Consider the following 17,227-nt stretch of genomic DNA (forward strand, 5'->3'; position numbering starts at 1 on the left):
ATCTGGTTGGAATAAGTACACAATGTTTTAGCGACTCATTATGAATAATATTGAGTGAACAAGGACTTCAAAATAAGACCATGCCTATTAAACCTAACAGGAACAGGGGAAAGTTCCGTAATAATGCCAGTTCCTATTTGAAAAGGCAGTTATACAGTCAATTGTGCAGTATTACAGTAAACTCTCTGGTATCCGGTATTTAACTAACCAGAACTCTCATCTAACCAGAATTAAAAAAATCCATGCGGGTGCACACGTCCATATACTTACCTTGCGCCTCTCGTCGTCTCCCGGCCGAAAATCCGGACTGCGCATGCGCCTGCCCCAAGATGCTTTGCGGCCACCAGAGAATTTTCAGATTTTCGGATGGGAGCGCGCGGCGAAGACACACTTTAACCAGTTGACATCCGCGGTGTTAAACCCCCTTCCCATCCAGGCCATTTTTCAGTATTCAGCGCTGCGGTACTTTAACTGACATTTATTCCGTCATAAAAGCGTTTTTTTTTTACTAGCAGTAGATATATGCAAAAAAACTTGAGGGTTTAGAAACCCTTTCATTTGTTTTAAGTGTGTCTATTTGCTTTTGATGACTGCATTTCATTAATATGAAGTCAATACAGAGTTTATGTTATGGTACGGTATAGTATGAGGTATGGCATTAGTTAGATCTATTTTTAATAGTAACTCTCAAGCAACCAGAAACTACATTAATCCGGAATCAACAAATCCCCGTGGATGCCGGATAACGGGGAGTTTACTGTATTTGACAATTATTAAATAGTAAGAACTGAAATAACTAATGTACCATCTTGTTGAATGACACTTTGCTCCTCTGCAATTTCCACTACTGCCTGCTTTTTGGAAGAGTCATCTTCTGTTGTGTCAGATTTCTCTACGCTTTCTATTTGTAAGACAAAGTATAAATACAATTCATAATGATACATATTTAGCCAGCTAAAAGTAGCATAAGCCCAACCCTGCGTAAGACACTTAGTTACCAAGCTTGCCATTTTTGGTTAAAAAAAAGTCCCAGTTATCATTTACACATGTATGCATTATGAAGATCCAATACCATAGAAGGCAACTGTAAAAACGTAATATGGACATATGTACGTTCAAATGTCAGACAAATAGGTGATTTTAAATAACATGAAATAAGATGTGCACATCAGTGTTTATTCATCTTTTAACCACTTGCTGACCAGGTGTTTAGGCCAGGCCATTTTTCAGTATTCAGTGATGCGATACTTTGACTGACATTTATTCCGTCATGCAACGCTGTACTGATTTGCATTTTATACAATTTTTTAGGGATAGATAGAGCTTTCTTTTGGTGGTATTTAATCACCACTGGGGGTTTTATTTTTTACTATATTCTGGAAAAATTACTGAAAATTTTGAATTTTTTTAACATTATGTTATAAAGCAATTAATATTACCCACTTTTTTGGTAATATATAAAATTTGGGGTCACGTCGGGTAAATAGACACCAAACATGTCAAGCTTAAAAATTGCGCGCACCCGCGAAATCGCAAAAAAAACAGCATACCCAAAATTGACCATAGGCAACGCTTTAAAAGCTTTTACCGCTCATCAGTTTCGTGTTATCAGTGATTGATGGCCCTAAAATTATTGCTCTCACTGCGACGTTCGCGACGATATGTAACATGTGCGGCGTAATGGGCGCAATCGTCGTTTTCGCAGGTATGCGCACCTGACACATGTTTACATGCGTGTATGTAGGGGTGGGGACTTTTTAAAAAAATTTGTTTTTTTAATTCTTTTTCATGTGTAACTTTAAAAAAAATTGTGGGGAAACTTTAATTTTTTTTCCTATTTTTTTTTTCACTTAACTTTATTGCTATCAGAGAGGGGGCTAAGAAACCCCTATATGTGATAGCAAAAGATGTGACAGGTCCTCTTTAGAGATCTGATTCATCAGCTTCTCTCCAGCGTCTGAAGCTGGAGAGTGACATGAGCATCCGGAAGTGATGTAATATACACCACTTCCGCATTCTGACACCGGAGAGGGGACCGGAGGGAGTTACTGAACCGGCCTCCTTCTAATCCCCTGTCAGAGAGGCACTATGCTGGTTCCGGGGCTCGCGTGACAGCGAGAGGGGGGGAGCCGCGGAGGGGCGCACATACCGGGACCTCATACAAGTGATCCACCAGCTCTATAGCCGGCGGATCGCTTGTATGTTAAAGGAGAACTATGGGGTTAAGGCTTTTCCCCATAGTTCTCCTTAGGGTAACGGGAGGACACAAACTAGCGTCCTCCCATCACCCTAAGCTCAGTATACCGCAAGCTACAGCTCGCGGTATACTGAGACGATTATGTCTGGATCCGCCCAGCTGCGTGAGTGACAGCTGGCTCTGCCTATCTAGAGGCAGAGCCAGCTGTACCCGCCCCCCTTCCCCGTATGATCCGCCAGTCAGCGCTGGTGGATTCGAGCGGGGAGGGGGAAATCCAGCCCCTCCCCTGTCACAGCAGAGAGCTGTGACAGGATCGAGAGGTGAGCGAACGCCGGTATGTGTTCGCTCACCTCCGGATCTACTGAGCCGACCTGTGACAGTCTAATTGTCACAAGTCGGCTAGAACTATGAGGTAAGTGAAAGGCACTCACCTCATAGTTCTCCTTTAACAAACATCGCTGCTGGTTTTTAAATTTTGTGTCTTTCCCGCTCGCTGTGCACAAGTGGGCGGGACTAACAGGCCATGTATACACGGCCTATTACATCCAGGAAGCTCCCGGCATGCCATTTATACACAACGGCCGGCCGGGAGGTAGTTAAAGACCAATTCCTAGATAGTCTTGAGATTTAATTAATTAAAAGGCACCTTGTGCCACACACAGCTAAGCAGCTCCAAAACATAACCAAGCCTCCTCTATGTTTCACAGTAGGTATAGTCTCCTTTTCTTTGAAATCTTCTTTTTTTTGTCTGCCAACCAAGAGTTCATGTGACGCGCCAAAAAACTCCAGTTTTATCTCACCCATCCAAAGGACATTCTTCCTTTTACCCTTTTGATGCCAAGCCCTCTGGAACGCTTTACACCTCAGCTGGCCATACCATTTTTGCAATTTTTCCCATTGTTTTGATTTTCAACTGCTGCATTGCAAGCGTTTGTAAAAGACCCCGCAAACCATATATTTTGTGAAAGCACAGGCCCGGGAGAATAAAAAGATGGTGCTACTAAATTTTTAGATCCTGCGATAATTGCGCAAATGTTTATCAAATCAATATTAAACCGATAAAAATACACAATTCAATTAAAGTGACATTAAAGTCAAATTTTCCCCCCTCCCCCCAATGTGAATGTCAGCACTTACCTTAAATTATGTCTCTTAATCCGATCTTCCGCTTTTTTCCTGTCCTTTTCAGCCTTCTCTCCAGCGCTGCGGCGGGTGTCTGACCCAGAGCTGACTCCTCTGTCCTTACTGGCACTTCCGATCCCGCGGTGTCTGCATGCGGGTGCACGCGTCCACAGACTTATCTTGCGTCTCTCCTCGTCTCCCGGCCAAAAATCCAAACTGCACATGCACCCGACCCAAGATGTTTTGAGGGCGCCTGAGCATTTTCGGACGGGAGCGCATGGCAAAGACGGGGTAAGTTTAAACCGCTGTTAAAAAAACTTTTTGCAGTCGATATATGCAAAAAAAACCGGAGGGTTTAGAAACCCTTTAATAAAGCACACTAAAATCAGTATCAGTGCACAAAAAAAAAAATTCTGACTAAATCTAAAAGTTAAAAATGTATTGAGTTAATAAATAACAAATATTTGTAAATTTTAAATTGCGCATTTTTGTGAAACAGTAAAAAAATGAAGGGACGCAAAACTGTAAATAAGCGACTTACGTTAAAAATCGTTTTTATGATGTGTTGGTGTTTGTGTTGTGATAAAATTATACAGGTGTATATTTAATTGCAACACAGCGTATCACAATGCATGGCAATGCGTCACAATAGTTTGTCATGCGTTGCCACAGTTAAATTAATATTATTTATCAAAAGAAAAAAATCAAGCCCTGCGATGCGTTCTAACAACACACTGCAGCGCATGTGCATGGCGTACACCACAATATGGTGCACGTGTATGACATTAATGAAAAGCACTCAGTACAGAGGCTTCCCATTCATTCAGAAACTGATGATAGTAAAATATTTACTATCAACAGGTTCTGAATGGGGAGAAGCCTCTGTAGAGAGTGATTCTCCCCATTGAATAAGTCATGAATGAACAGGAAGTGATGTAAATCGTGGGGGGGGGGCGCCCGGAATTTTTGTTAATAGCTGTCATCAGCTATTGATTTAAGGCCTGGTTCACACCTAGCGATTCGCGGTAAAAAAAATAGCGCGACAAACGCGCGTTTCCGAGGGCTACTTGGCTGTATCCCAATGGAAACGCGCAACAAAAAAGGCCCAAAGTAGTACATGTACCTTTTCAGCGCGTTAGGGACCGGCTGAAATACGCCAAGGTGTGAACCAGACCCATTGAATACAATGGGATTTAGATGTTTGAGCGTTTTGTAGAGCGTTCGTCGAGCGCGCTACAAAACATTCAGGTGTGAACGAGGCCTAAAGGGGACCGTTAATAGTAACTCTCAAGCAACCAGAAACTACATTTATCTGGAATCAACCAATCCCCGTGGATGCCGGATAACGGGGAGTTTACTGTATTTGACAATTATTAAATAGTAAGAACTGAAATAACTAATGTACCATCTTGTTGAATGACACTTTGCTCCTCTGCAATTTCCACTACTGCCTGCTTTTTGGAAGAGTCATCTTCTGTTGTGTCAGATTTCTCTACGCTTTCTATTTGTAAGACAAAGTATAAAAACAATTCATAATGATACATTTTTAGCCAGCTAAAAGTAACATAAGCCCAACCCTGTGTAAGACACTTAGTTACCAAGCTTGCCATTTTTGGTTAGAACAAATCCCAGTTATCATTTACACGTTTTTTTTTTTTTTTTACTGCTCTAAACAGACCCCTGACATTTCCCTTTTGAAATAGAAAAAGAAATTGAGTCATCAATGTCTTTTTCTGCAGCCTCTGTTATAAATAAATGAAAAGCACTCAGTTGTAATGACCCGTGAGGCTATAACTGGACGCTCAACTGCGGAGTTACTGGTGTAATGACAGGGTTCAGTTTTGATTCCTTCCTTCACACTCCATTTAGTGTTTGATGGAGGGTTTGGAATCACTTCACATCATTCCCTGCCACTTGGGCAACTATGAGTTTAGTATCGGCAGAGTAGAAGGGGTAGGTGAGTGCTACAGGGTCTCCTGGTTCCCCTGATCTAATTTGGGTGAACTGAGTATTGCGAATCCCTCCCATACACCTGCTTCCACGGCGCAACAGGCCGGCAGTGTTTATAGGAGACGCAACACACAATTCACACTATGTCACTACAGCAGGTTCTAGTCACTCAGTTGAAACTTCAACCTTCACAGCACGCAGGTTTAACTACGACAGGTGGTAATCAGCATTGATCTAGTTAACAGTCTTTAGCAGGGATGTGGAAACAGAGGCACAGACTGCGATAGCAATACCCCTCACAGCTTGAAGTCACACAGGTTCAGCAATGCTTATTGATAGTAGACTACTGAAGGAAATGACAGTATATAAGTATAGCTCCAGCAGGAGACAATCAGTAGTGAGCAGGTTAACAGTCTATTGAAGGAATATGAGAGCTGAGGCACAGACTATGTTATCCACCCCTTCACAGTGTTTAAGTTCACAACAGCACTTCACAATCCATTTAACTCCAGATTTAGTATTATGGCATAAGTCAGCAACCCTGTAGATACTGTCACATATGCCTTCAGGCTACTTGCGCTTTAGAGGGATCACTGCTGGGTCCTTTGGTGCATGTGCTGCAATAGCCAACTCCTCGTCTTGTTCGGCGTGCACCGTTCACAACGGTCGGACGCTGAACAAACAATTCAGCTCCCTTAAATCCCTCCTCGCCGAGCTCGGAGGGGAGGAGCTGGGTCCTGTACATGACGGACGTGAGGGGGCGGAGCTGATTGCTGTCCTGGACGGCCCTGAAGGGGAGGAGCTAGCTGCCAAGCTGGACGGCCCTGAAGGGGAGGAGCTGGCTGCCAAGCTGGCCGTGCTCGGCCCCGCCAGGCAGCGCTGGACCGAGGGCGGGTAAGTCTGTTACATCAGTACAGAGGCTTCCCATTCATTCAGGAACTGATGATAGTAAAATATTTACTATCAACTGGTTCTGAATGGGGAGAAGCCTCTGTAGAGAGTGCTTCTTGCCATTGAGTAAGTCATGAATGAACAGGAAGTGATGTAAAGCGGTGGTGGGGGGGGAATTTTTGTCAATAGCTGTCATCAGCTATTGATCTAAAGGGGACCGTTAATAGTAACTCTCAAGCAACCAGAAACTACATTTATCCGGAATCAACCGATCCCCGTGGATGCCGGATAACGTGGAGTTTACTGTATTTGACAATTATTAAATAGTAAGAACTGAAATAACTAATGTACCATCTTGTTGAATGACACTTTGCTCCTCTGCAATTTCCACTACTGCCTGCTTTTTGGAAGAGTCATCTTCTGTTGTGTCAGATTTCTCTACGCTTTCTATTTGTAAGACAAAGTATAAAAACAATTCATAATGATACATTTTTAGCCAGCTAAAAGTAACATAAGCCCAACCCTGTGTAAGACACTTAGTTACCAAGCATTGTCTGAGGAGATCAGAAAGAAAAAAATAGTCCAGGATGTCAAAGGTAAATGCTATCAGCCATCTCCAAGCAGCTTGATGTTCTCGTGACTACAGTAGCAAATATTAAGAAGTTGAATTCTTTATAATATTTGCTACTGCAGATACAGGAACATCAAGCTGCTTGGAGATGGTCTTAAAGGCTTCATCATTGACATGCTGGACTATATTTTTCTTTCAGATCTCCTCAGACAACTTTCTCCTTTGCTTTCTCGGTTCCACATTCGGTGTGGTGCACCTGATGATACCAAACAGCAGAGTGACTACTTTTCTCCATTTGAATAGGCTGACTGATTACCAGATTTAAGACATGTATGATACTAATTACAGGAGAGTGTTAGTTTGAAATATCACTATGATCCACTTATTTGTCTTTAGTAGGGTACCAACAAATCTGTCCAAGTTATTTCAGAATATCTTTGCTTTGCTAAATGACATACCAAGGGGATGCAGGTATACATGAGACAATTGTTTTTTATTTCATCACTTTTCAGGAGAAATGAAGCATTGTTTTAATGAGCTGTAAGGGTACCCACAAAATATGCCCACAACTGTATTCTTTACATCAGGCTTTCTATGTATGAGAGGCAGAAATGAGAGCATTCCAGCATCACTAGCAACTGTGTTGTAGGATCACAAGACTACAGACAAAAGGGAGTGGGGTGGGCAGGTGCAGTACAGCAACACATGAATGAAAAACTAAATGACTCTGTAGGTAACTTGTGCTCCCTGTATACATCTCAAGACTTACAGGGTTATTCACTTAGCTGCCGATGGCACCCGAGTTAATGACCGAGCCGAAGTGAGGTGAGCCGAACGACGTACATCGGCTGAAATCAGCCGTTCTTCGGCTGCCTTCGGTCAGCCGAACATGCTCTGCATGTTCGGCTGAACTGAAGTGCAGAGGGACTTCGACTCAGCCAACCCAACATCTGGATCGGCTGACCCGAAGCTCCCTATTCTCTTAGGGGTTGTGAGCGAATAGCTAAATGCCGCCAAGCGTCATTCGGCTCGACTATTCTGCTTGGTACTTCCGAAGTACCGAGCAGAATAGAAAATAAGTGAAATTAATGGGGGGAAAAAAGGAGTTGAAAAACTATTTAAAAAATGTAAACAAATAGGAAAATTAATTTAAAAAAAAATATTTTAAAGAAAATAAAAAAATTGGGCGCAGCTAGCGGCGACAGCTAGCTCCATAGTTACATAGTTAGTCATGTTGAACAGAGGCACCTGCCAGAGTCTTCTAGCAGGCCCCGGCCAATGAATAACAACTGAGTGGAGCCGACCATGACGTCACGGCCGGCTTCGCACAGTTGTTATTGTTTAATGACAGATCAGCTTCCCCACATCATTTGGGGACACTGATGTAATTACAACTGGGCGTAGCCAGCGCTGAGATCATGGTTGGCTCCGGCCAGCTGTCATTTGCGTGAAGAACGGCCGGCCCTTTGGCAGGCCGTTCTCCCCGCTTCAGCGGTTCGACTGAACCGAAGTGCAGAGGTGGCCGAAGAGGGCCAAAGGATCAGCTGAAGCTACGGCTGTATCCTTCAGCTCCATAGCGAATAACCCCCTTAATGTTAATTAAACTATGGGATGTATCTTTAAAGACACATGTAAGTGTGAAAAAACATCTGTCTATCTTGTTTATGTTTACATAGACCACTTACCTTTTACACTGTGCTCTTCATCTGTATGAGCTGAGGAAATATCATCTGTTCCCTCTTGTATGTCTGTGTCTTTTTGAACATCTGCCATTGCCATCGCTATGATATGAGTCATTAAATATTAAGTGTTATTTTATAAGTAGCAACAGAATTTTGTAGCATGTTAGCCACTGGCAACCTCAATAGATTTGCCAGACTAATAAATCTACAGTGTTTTACAGGCCTGGTTTGTAAATTATAATTGCATAAGCCAAATTATGGTTATCGTAGATCTCAGGTCATTAAAAATTCTGGAGAAAATGCTTGCACTGACCAATGAGAAACTCTTTAGAGCCTTGGACAAGGTCCCTGAAGTAAGTAGGGCTTGTTATTGGTCAGTGTGGTCATGTGGCTGTGCTGATCAATAAGCGCTCACCATTTGCGAGCATTATGATCATTCCAGACTGTCAATTCTCCTTTTTAATATTACACAACTGCATTTATATTTTTCTTGCAACTTAAGCTGTCCAGCAGACGTGCCAGTGACAGGGTTTGGGGCAAATTATAACACTGCCGGGGGTGTTTCAGCAGTTGCAGCAACAGTTTAAAAAAATAAAAAACATGATTTAAAGCCTATCTCTAGGCAAAGAAGACCTCCCCAAAGCGGGGCTACCCCATCACTACAAGAGTTAACTGCTCGATAATGTCTATTGATGCTGTGTAAAAATATTTTACTTACCTGAACCCCCTCCTCGGAAATGCTTACCTCTCTCCCCTCTGCTCAGGTTTTGCATCCTCACATATAAAGCAGGGCTATGTACCGTGTATTAGAGATGGTGACTTCAGCGGAGAAGAGGCTGCGGGTGCCAGACTTGAGCATGCGGGAGCAGGGATCAGGTAAGTAAAAGTGCTTTACGCAGTAACAAGCCGTTAACCCTTGCAGTGTAGCCCCACTGTATAGGTTTTTTTTTTAACCTAGAGATAGGCTTTAAACCAGGAGAATAAAAGGTGACAGCTGTAAGCACCCCTGGCAATGTTCTACTTGGTCCAAAACCAGTGCCCTGTCATTTTGTTAGACAGCTTGCTCTGCATTTTAATGTGAAACCAGATATAAATAAAAGCATGTGAAATAAAAAAGGAATTAATGAATACCATCATTACATATATGAGCTAAATACATTAGACAGAATACATATTTTTTGTGACAGTGCTTTTTTAAGGACAATTACATATTTTTATTATTATTATACAGGATTTTTATAGTGCCAACAGTTTGCAGAGCACTTTACAATATAAGGAAGACATTACAGTTACAATAAAAATCAAGACAAGATGGTAAGGAGGGCCCCGTCTGTGAGAACGTATTAAAGTAAATCAGACCTCACGCTGTATGTACCTGCGTATGTTTAAACAGACAGGTATTCTTATCACAATTCAATACTTATAATTATGCTAAATTAAGAGACTTTTCTTGCAATATGCATTCAAGATATTTTCTGCTAACTGAACTTTCTTTCTTTAAAATGTTGTTTACATACATCTAAAGGTCTTTGTTGAAAACATTCAACATGTTCTGTAATGGATGCTAAAGCTTCCTAGATTTTTGTTGTCTGCAGACGGTTCTGTTACACAGTTGGATTAAAACAGAACTGAACACCACCAGATTCCTCCACAAGAATAAAGTTGCCAAGCCGGTGTAAAATAAACCCTCTAAGAAACACAGATGTGTTCTATGGATCACATGAGTAATTCCAATGCACATACCTTGTTCTTTCAACAATTTCTCCTGATGCAGCTTTAATTTCACAGCTTCTATAGCTTTCTCAGTGGCATCTTCATGGGCTTTTGCAAGAGCATTTTGTTTTGCTTCCTCAACATGTGGTAAAATCAGCACAGACATGTCAAAGACCTAAAAGATGTATTTTGGGTTTTAATAAAAACAAATTCATATAAATCGAAAATTGAGGCATATGCGGACGACTTGCTCTTCAGCATAACAAACCCTATAATAGCCCTTCCAAATCTCCTATAATTTGGCCAAATGTCAAAATACAAAATAAACCTACAAATAGAGCATCTCAATGTTTTTCTCTCCGAGACATTGATAAATACAATCAAACCCCAGTTTCCAGGTAAATGGGCTCATAAATCCAAAAAAGGAACCCATATCCCAGCAGACCTTACACAAATAGTGGAATTGCATTTCTCCCTTTACTCAGCTGTTTGGAAAGATTTACAACTGGAAACAACAACTTGGAAACAACAAACCTTCACACAGTTTGGTAGAGATAATGCAATAAAATAAACATCATGTCTAGGTTGCTTTACCTCCTACAAACACTACCAGTGTCACTACCTCCCTACCTACTAAAATGGTTCCAATCAGAATGTCTTAAATTTATGTGGAATAAGGAATCTCCCAGACTCAGTAAAAATATTCTTTGTTCACCTAGGTTAGGAAGTGGAATGGGTATCCCAGACCTAATACTTTACCATAAACTGAAATGTCTAGTCAGGCTTATTGACCAGTGTAGACACAAAGAAAATAAACAATGAGTAGCATTGGAACATGATCCATACCCCTTAGAGGAGCCCTATGGACATCAAGATACCTTGAAAAATGGACATCAAATACTTTTGCATGACCACCACCACCCTGCCTATCTTCACTGTCACAAGTTTTAGGTCATCCCAACACGGATAAACTCCTTAAAACGTGGCTAGAAAATGGAACATTTAGGGCACAACAATACATTTCCTCTCAAAACCGGATAGATCAAGAAATGCTTTCAAATGGACAAAATCTTCGACAATTTGATTTCTGAAGGAAAATGCAACTAAGTTATTTCTTATATACATTATTGAAGCTGCAAGGATTTATTAGACCTCTACTGCAACTGGAAGAGATCTGCAAAGGGGATGGCCCTCTCAGAGGTACCTTACCTTATGCCCATCAGCTCCTCCTTGCAGAAAAATCCCTACCAACGCTCTCTTTTATGCAGAAGTGGAAAAGGGGTCGAAACGTCTTTCATAAACCAACAATATAAAAAATTATACTGACTGCAGTTGGGAATGCAAGCACAACCAAAACATCTTTCTCCTAAAAGCCCTTTAGTGGTAATACTCCTTCTATAGCAGGAAGAGCGAGACTCCATGGTGCGCAGAAACATAATGGTAACTATAATGGGGAGGAGGGTCTAATCACTGAAGTCCCCAAGAGGTATAAAAAGTCAATGGGTGGCTCAGCCCACCAGACTTCAGCTATAACTAATGTATCACTTTTGGTTGGCTGACATTAAAGAGAATATATTTATACAAAAATGTAAATATCTGTTTAACCCTAAAAGACAAGTAGTAGGGGATCATGCTGTAATAGAAATCTTTTTTTTTTAAATATCTAAACATTTACTCACCTTTCCTGAGTATTTTTTAGCTAATGAATTGCAAATGGTGGTTTTCCCGGAAAACTTTGGCCCCATAACAGCAACCTTACAGGGTGGCAGGGGCATAGGAGGAAGGAGGAATGGACGAGGATTCTGCATGAACCTTTTAAGTGATTCCTCAGAGGACATTAGGTATATTTTATCTAGAAAACTGAAGGAAACAGACACTGTAGAAATTGAAATAATAACAGAAAATAAAGCAATATTGTGATCTGTATGAGTAACAACTCACCTAACAGCAAACTCTGGTAACCCTTTTTTTATATATCCTTCTTTCAGAGCCACAGGACACAGTGTGCCCCATCTGCTTCTACGCCACCTATATCTTGGGGCGATTCTACGGTTAGCTGAGAGTGTCCGCAGAAGTTCATCCTGCAAATTAAAGAACGTTTTTTCAGCTTATACTGTGAAATGGCCTTACATGATGTTAGTTTTCAGGTCAGCTGAAAGGTACAGTCCCTCCCAAGTTGTATTTTTGGTAGCCCATTGCCTGCTCAACTTCATATGATATGTCAAAACAAATCCATCCAACTACCCCAATTTGACAAGGTAACAGTGCTTTGTCAAAACAACCTCAGATCAGCCAAACTTCTGAAATATATGTTTGATGCCAAAAAAATAAAGGTGATTACTTGTGCACTATAAGGGTATCACACTGATCTTTCTGATACCTAAGATTAGGGATGCAATGATACCAGTTTTTTCGGTATCGAGTAAGAGTACCAATATTTTTTTCGGTACTCGCCGTTACCTAATACAGATATCGGGATCCGTGGGCCCTGCTTTCTGATTGCCTCAAAAGAACACCGGCTTCAAGTTCCAAGGCAGCCTTCCAATTAGGAAGCCGGGCGGCACATCATGCCCCGCTGCCCGGCTTATTGATTGTTCAGGAAGCCGGGCTGCCTAGCAATAAGTGAAGCCTGCTTTCCTAGCCAATCAGGAAGCCAGGCGGCACGTCATGACCTGCCTCTCGGCTTCCTGATTGGCTAGGAAGCTGGCTTCATGATGCGAGGCAGCCAGGCTTCCTGACTAATCAGGAAGCTGGGCAGCATGTCATGACCCACCTCCCGGCTTTCTGATTTGAAGCAAGGCTGCCTCGGAACTTAAAGCCGGTGTTCTCTGAAGGCAATCAAGAAGCCGGGCCCACGGATGAATGCCGACCCAGTCGAATTTGCCGACCTCACCATCTGCGCTTGTGCACAAATGGGATTAACGAGGAAACAGGCATTTGTTTACAAAGTATTTTGTCTTAATTGTTAATTGTGATCGTTAATAATATGTTATCCATGGCAGTAAATAATGGATGGCATTTTATGATATTTGTAATAATGTAAATGCTTGCAATGTTAATTGTGAATGTGCATAAAATGCCATCCACCATTTGCTGCCATGGATGTCATATTATCATATTATTGTAATTAACAATTACAAATGAATACTTTGTAAATAAATTCCTGTTTGCTCGTTAATCCCGTCTGTGCGCAAGCGCAGATGATGAGGTCGGCAAATTCGACTGGGTTGGCATTCTCGACAGAACACCGGTATTGGAAGCTGGGCAGCAGGTCATGGCTGCTCAGGAACCCAGGCTGCCTAGCAATAAGTGAAGCTGGCTTTCTAGCCAATCAGGAAGCGGGGCGGCAAGTAATGACCCACAGCCCGGCTTCCGGTTGGAAGCCAGGCTGCCTCGGAACTTGAAGCCGGTGTTCTTTCAAGTCAATCAGGAAGCCCGGCCCACGGATGCCGGTATTGGGAGCTGGGCAGCGCGCCATGATGTGCTGCCCAGCTTCCTGATTGGTCAGGAAGCCGGGCTCTCTAGCAATAAGTGACGCCGGCTTTCTAGCCAATTAGGAAATCAGGAGGCGGGTCATAACCCGCCACACGGCTTCCTGATTGGCCGGGAAGCCGTCTCCATGCACCCTCGCAGCACTGCCGGTCACAGGGTCTCTCTGACCTGAAGTTCCAGTATCGGGGGTATGTATCGGAGCATTTCGGCGAGTATAAGTACTCGCCCAAATGCTCTGTATCGGCACTGATACTAGTATCAGTATTGGTGTATCTCTACTTAAGATATGTCTATTACCAAATACATTGGCTGCTGTAAACCAACCCCCCTCAATCAGAAAGACCCTGCACGCAGGGATTTCCTATTACAAGGAAGGTGCTGAATGACATTGAGTACTTGATGCTGGATTGCCGTGACATGGTGTCATCACAAGGGGTGGCACAGGACACGGAGCCTATATAAAGTTAAGTGTCGCTAAACAGCAGTGCTAGGAAAGTGCTTTCCTAATCCTACTGAACCCCAGTGCTGGGGAGAGGGCTCTCTTCCAATTCCACTGAGCACCAGTGCTGGAGGGAGTTGTTGTCCTAATCAAACTGACACCAATAATGAGAAACTATTCCTCCCAGTGATAGCAACAATAGGGCATTACTCCTCTCCCATGCCGGGCTATTTATTACTCCCAATGACCACCGATACAGGGGCATTTATAATTCCCACTGACCAATGGGCATTTTTTACAACTACTGACCACTAATACAGGGAACTGGCTCATTGTTTAAAAAGTTTAAGGAGCCCTTACTTACATCTTCCAGCCCTTCTGTTGAATCTTCCTCTTCAGGGTTGTAGAGTTTAATCACCACAGCTCCATGACGCAGACTCAAATATTCAAGACGAGCCGACACAGACTGCAATGTAAATCATGAAACATAATAATGTGCATTTCCATTATTTCCCTTTATAAGGTGGGGCTTTCTGTGTGATTACCAATTGAAAAGGGCACTGAAGGGGTATGTAAGGTAAAGATGGTTCCCGCGCATGCCCGTGGGCCTATACTTCGTGTTGCTGGGAAACATGCTCTAGTGCACAAATGCGAGCAACAGGAACTGTGCGCAAAGACGCGCAACAGGAAGTGCACGGACGGGCGCACACGTCAGTCACACAGGAAGTAATGCCGTCACTTTAATGGACTGGTCTATATAAACGAACCTGCCCTAACCAGGTTGCTGATGGTCTTCAGCTTTTGCTTCCTGTGATCAGTTACCCTGTCTGACTGCCTGCTGCTCGTTTTTTACCCAGATTGCTTTGACTTCTCTTGCTTGCTGCCTGCCTCCTGACCTTGGGCTGATTACTGGACTCTGCCTTGCCTATCGACTTTGTACTTCGCTTGACCTCTGGCTTCGCTTGACCATCCACTGGCACTCGTGCTCCTTGCTGTCCTCTGCACCCCCTGTTCCCACTTCAAGAAGCCTCCTTGTCCTACTGGTCTCCCACCAGGTATGTGATATGGTATAACAGAACAGAAATATATATCGATTAGTTGTGTTAGAATTATTGTAGCAAACAATCAGGTGCATACCAAGAAATGACAAGGAATTACAGCATAAACGTTTTGTACAAAACAAAATGTGGACATCAGTACATTCTCTATCTAGTAACAATTGCTATTTACAGAAAAATTAGGGCAACGTACCACAAATAATTCTTCAGGCTTCTTATTTCCATCAAGTTCTATTACATATTGAGGGTCATGATCAATCATTAGATCCTATAATACAACAAACTATTAGTCTTCCTCAAATGTACAGTACATTAATATTCAAATTAAAATAGACAAGAAAAAAACATTATCCTGCTAATCTTCCTTGTGTTTAAGTGACACTAAACTCAGAAATGAAATCTTAAATATGTATTCAAGTAAATTAACTACAAAAATGGACCTTACAGAATTTGTGTATTACTCAGCTGCAGATACTCAAATCATCTCTGAATTGGTGCTGACACTGACTTTTCTTCTGGAGGGTCGCTTTTCTTCCCCATGGTCCCTGTGTATGTTGTACAGTAATCACCGCTCCAAGCTCGCTCCCGTGATGGACTACAATCTCAATACAAATTAGTAAGCTAAATGTGAGATTTTTGTAGGTCCCCATCATAATCGGAAATATAAGGCATTTCTGTCTTGGCTTTTGCTGGGGAAGGCAGTTGTGGACATTAAAAACCTAACAAGCTGAGTTATAAAGCCTTGCATAACAGAGGAAATTAACTCTGCTAGGAAAGAGCACGCAGAAATGAAAAAGGGTCGGGGCGGGTATGGGGATGGGAGGAGCTATAAGAACAGTCACAATCGTGTTGTTGTCACCGTTGCAGAGAGAACACCAGTATACTTAATGGACTCAGAAAATCTGTGCTTCTTGGCTGACAGGAGAACCTTCCAAGAATTCTGAGCTGTTGCAGAGATAACACCAGTATGCTTAATGAACTGGGAAAAACCTGCACTGTTGCTTGACTGGAGAGGCTTCCAGGATGTTGGTATCCAGCTTGAATCTAACAGTAGCTGTTGATAGCAGTAAGGTATTCCAAAAAACAGAAAAAACAGCAGAGCAAAAGAAAACACTTCCACTGTCCTGGGGACACTAACCAAAGTGGGCAGGTGTGGTGTGGAAGTGCCTCCTAGTGTCCATTTCTCCTGTAGGCAGTAGTATAACCCAAGGTTGTTTAAGTATCATCAAGCTCTGTCCCTCAATAGACAATAGAGAAAATAATTTTGAACATTTTATTTTTTTATCTCTGAAGAGAAAAGTGAAATTCCTAAATATGAAAATATAAAAATAACTGTATACATTCTATATAATTACAAGAACGCCTGTGGCTACACACATAAAATGCAGGACACTATTCTTTTTTAGGGCACCAATTTCCTGTATGTTAATATCTACATGATCTATTGTAAGACATTCAAACTGATGACATTTTAATGCCTCCAGCAAGATAAATTGAGAGTATGCTAACATTTTACACACTAAAAACTGTTGAGGAATCGCAGTATATTGAGAGTATAACCCAACTGTAAGCAGAATTGGGGAGGGCTTTAGACAGATTGGCACCATGGGTAAAATGTCCATTTTAATATGTTGAAATGCATGGATTTATACACTTTGAAACATCCATGGGTCATCGCCACAATGCCATTTTCAGTATATGTTTCACACAAAGGAAAATAAAAAATAAAATTTGCAATTACTATTATCTCAAGATCATGACACAAAGTCAATTATAAACGTAGCCATCATAGATATTTGTGAACTTGTGGTTTAGAATATCTGATTTTTATAATATATATTATTATGGTTTCTGCAGTTGGTATCAAATCTCTCTTCACTGATGGTTCCTAAATACCATAATCTGTATACATTAGGGATGCACAGATACTTTTCGAGTACCAGTGCAGATACTTGGCATTTTAATGAGAACTACCAGGGCTGCAGCGGTTGCAGCTGGGACCTGGTTCTGGCGCTCCACCACTGTCCTGAAATCATTAGTCTGTATTGTTTTAGAAAAACTGTCACATGACAATAAACAAAAATGTATCAGTACTCGTACTTGTAAGTACTC

At 42.0% G+C, this 17,227-nt stretch overlaps 1 protein-coding gene across 1 annotated transcript in view; it reads right to left on the reverse strand.

Moving 5' to 3' along the window:
- Positions 1-17,227, reverse strand: part of AK9 (adenylate kinase 9) — a 90,504-nt gene that overhangs the window by 47,274 nt on the left and 26,003 nt on the right. Inside the window, exons 9-17 of the mRNA XM_018573994.1 lie at positions 15,309-15,383; positions 14,422-14,523; positions 12,068-12,207; positions 11,806-11,986; positions 10,157-10,301; positions 8,417-8,512; positions 6,512-6,607; positions 4,725-4,820; positions 806-901 (exon numbers count right to left, since the gene is read on the reverse strand). Of these exons, the coding sequence (XP_018429496.1) occupies positions 806-901; positions 4,725-4,820; positions 6,512-6,607; positions 8,417-8,512; positions 10,157-10,301; positions 11,806-11,986; positions 12,068-12,207; positions 14,422-14,523; positions 15,309-15,383 (1,027 nt within the window). The remainder of the gene's footprint in view (positions 1-805; positions 902-4,724; positions 4,821-6,511; positions 6,608-8,416; positions 8,513-10,156; positions 10,302-11,805; positions 11,987-12,067; positions 12,208-14,421; positions 14,524-15,308; positions 15,384-17,227) is intronic.

This window comes from Nanorana parkeri, unplaced genomic scaffold (genome assembly GCF_000935625.1).
Source record: "Nanorana parkeri isolate BGI_ZX_2015 unplaced genomic scaffold, ASM93562v1 scaffold2664, whole genome shotgun sequence".
Classification (NCBI taxonomy): Eukaryota; Metazoa; Chordata; class Amphibia; order Anura; family Dicroglossidae; genus Nanorana; species Nanorana parkeri.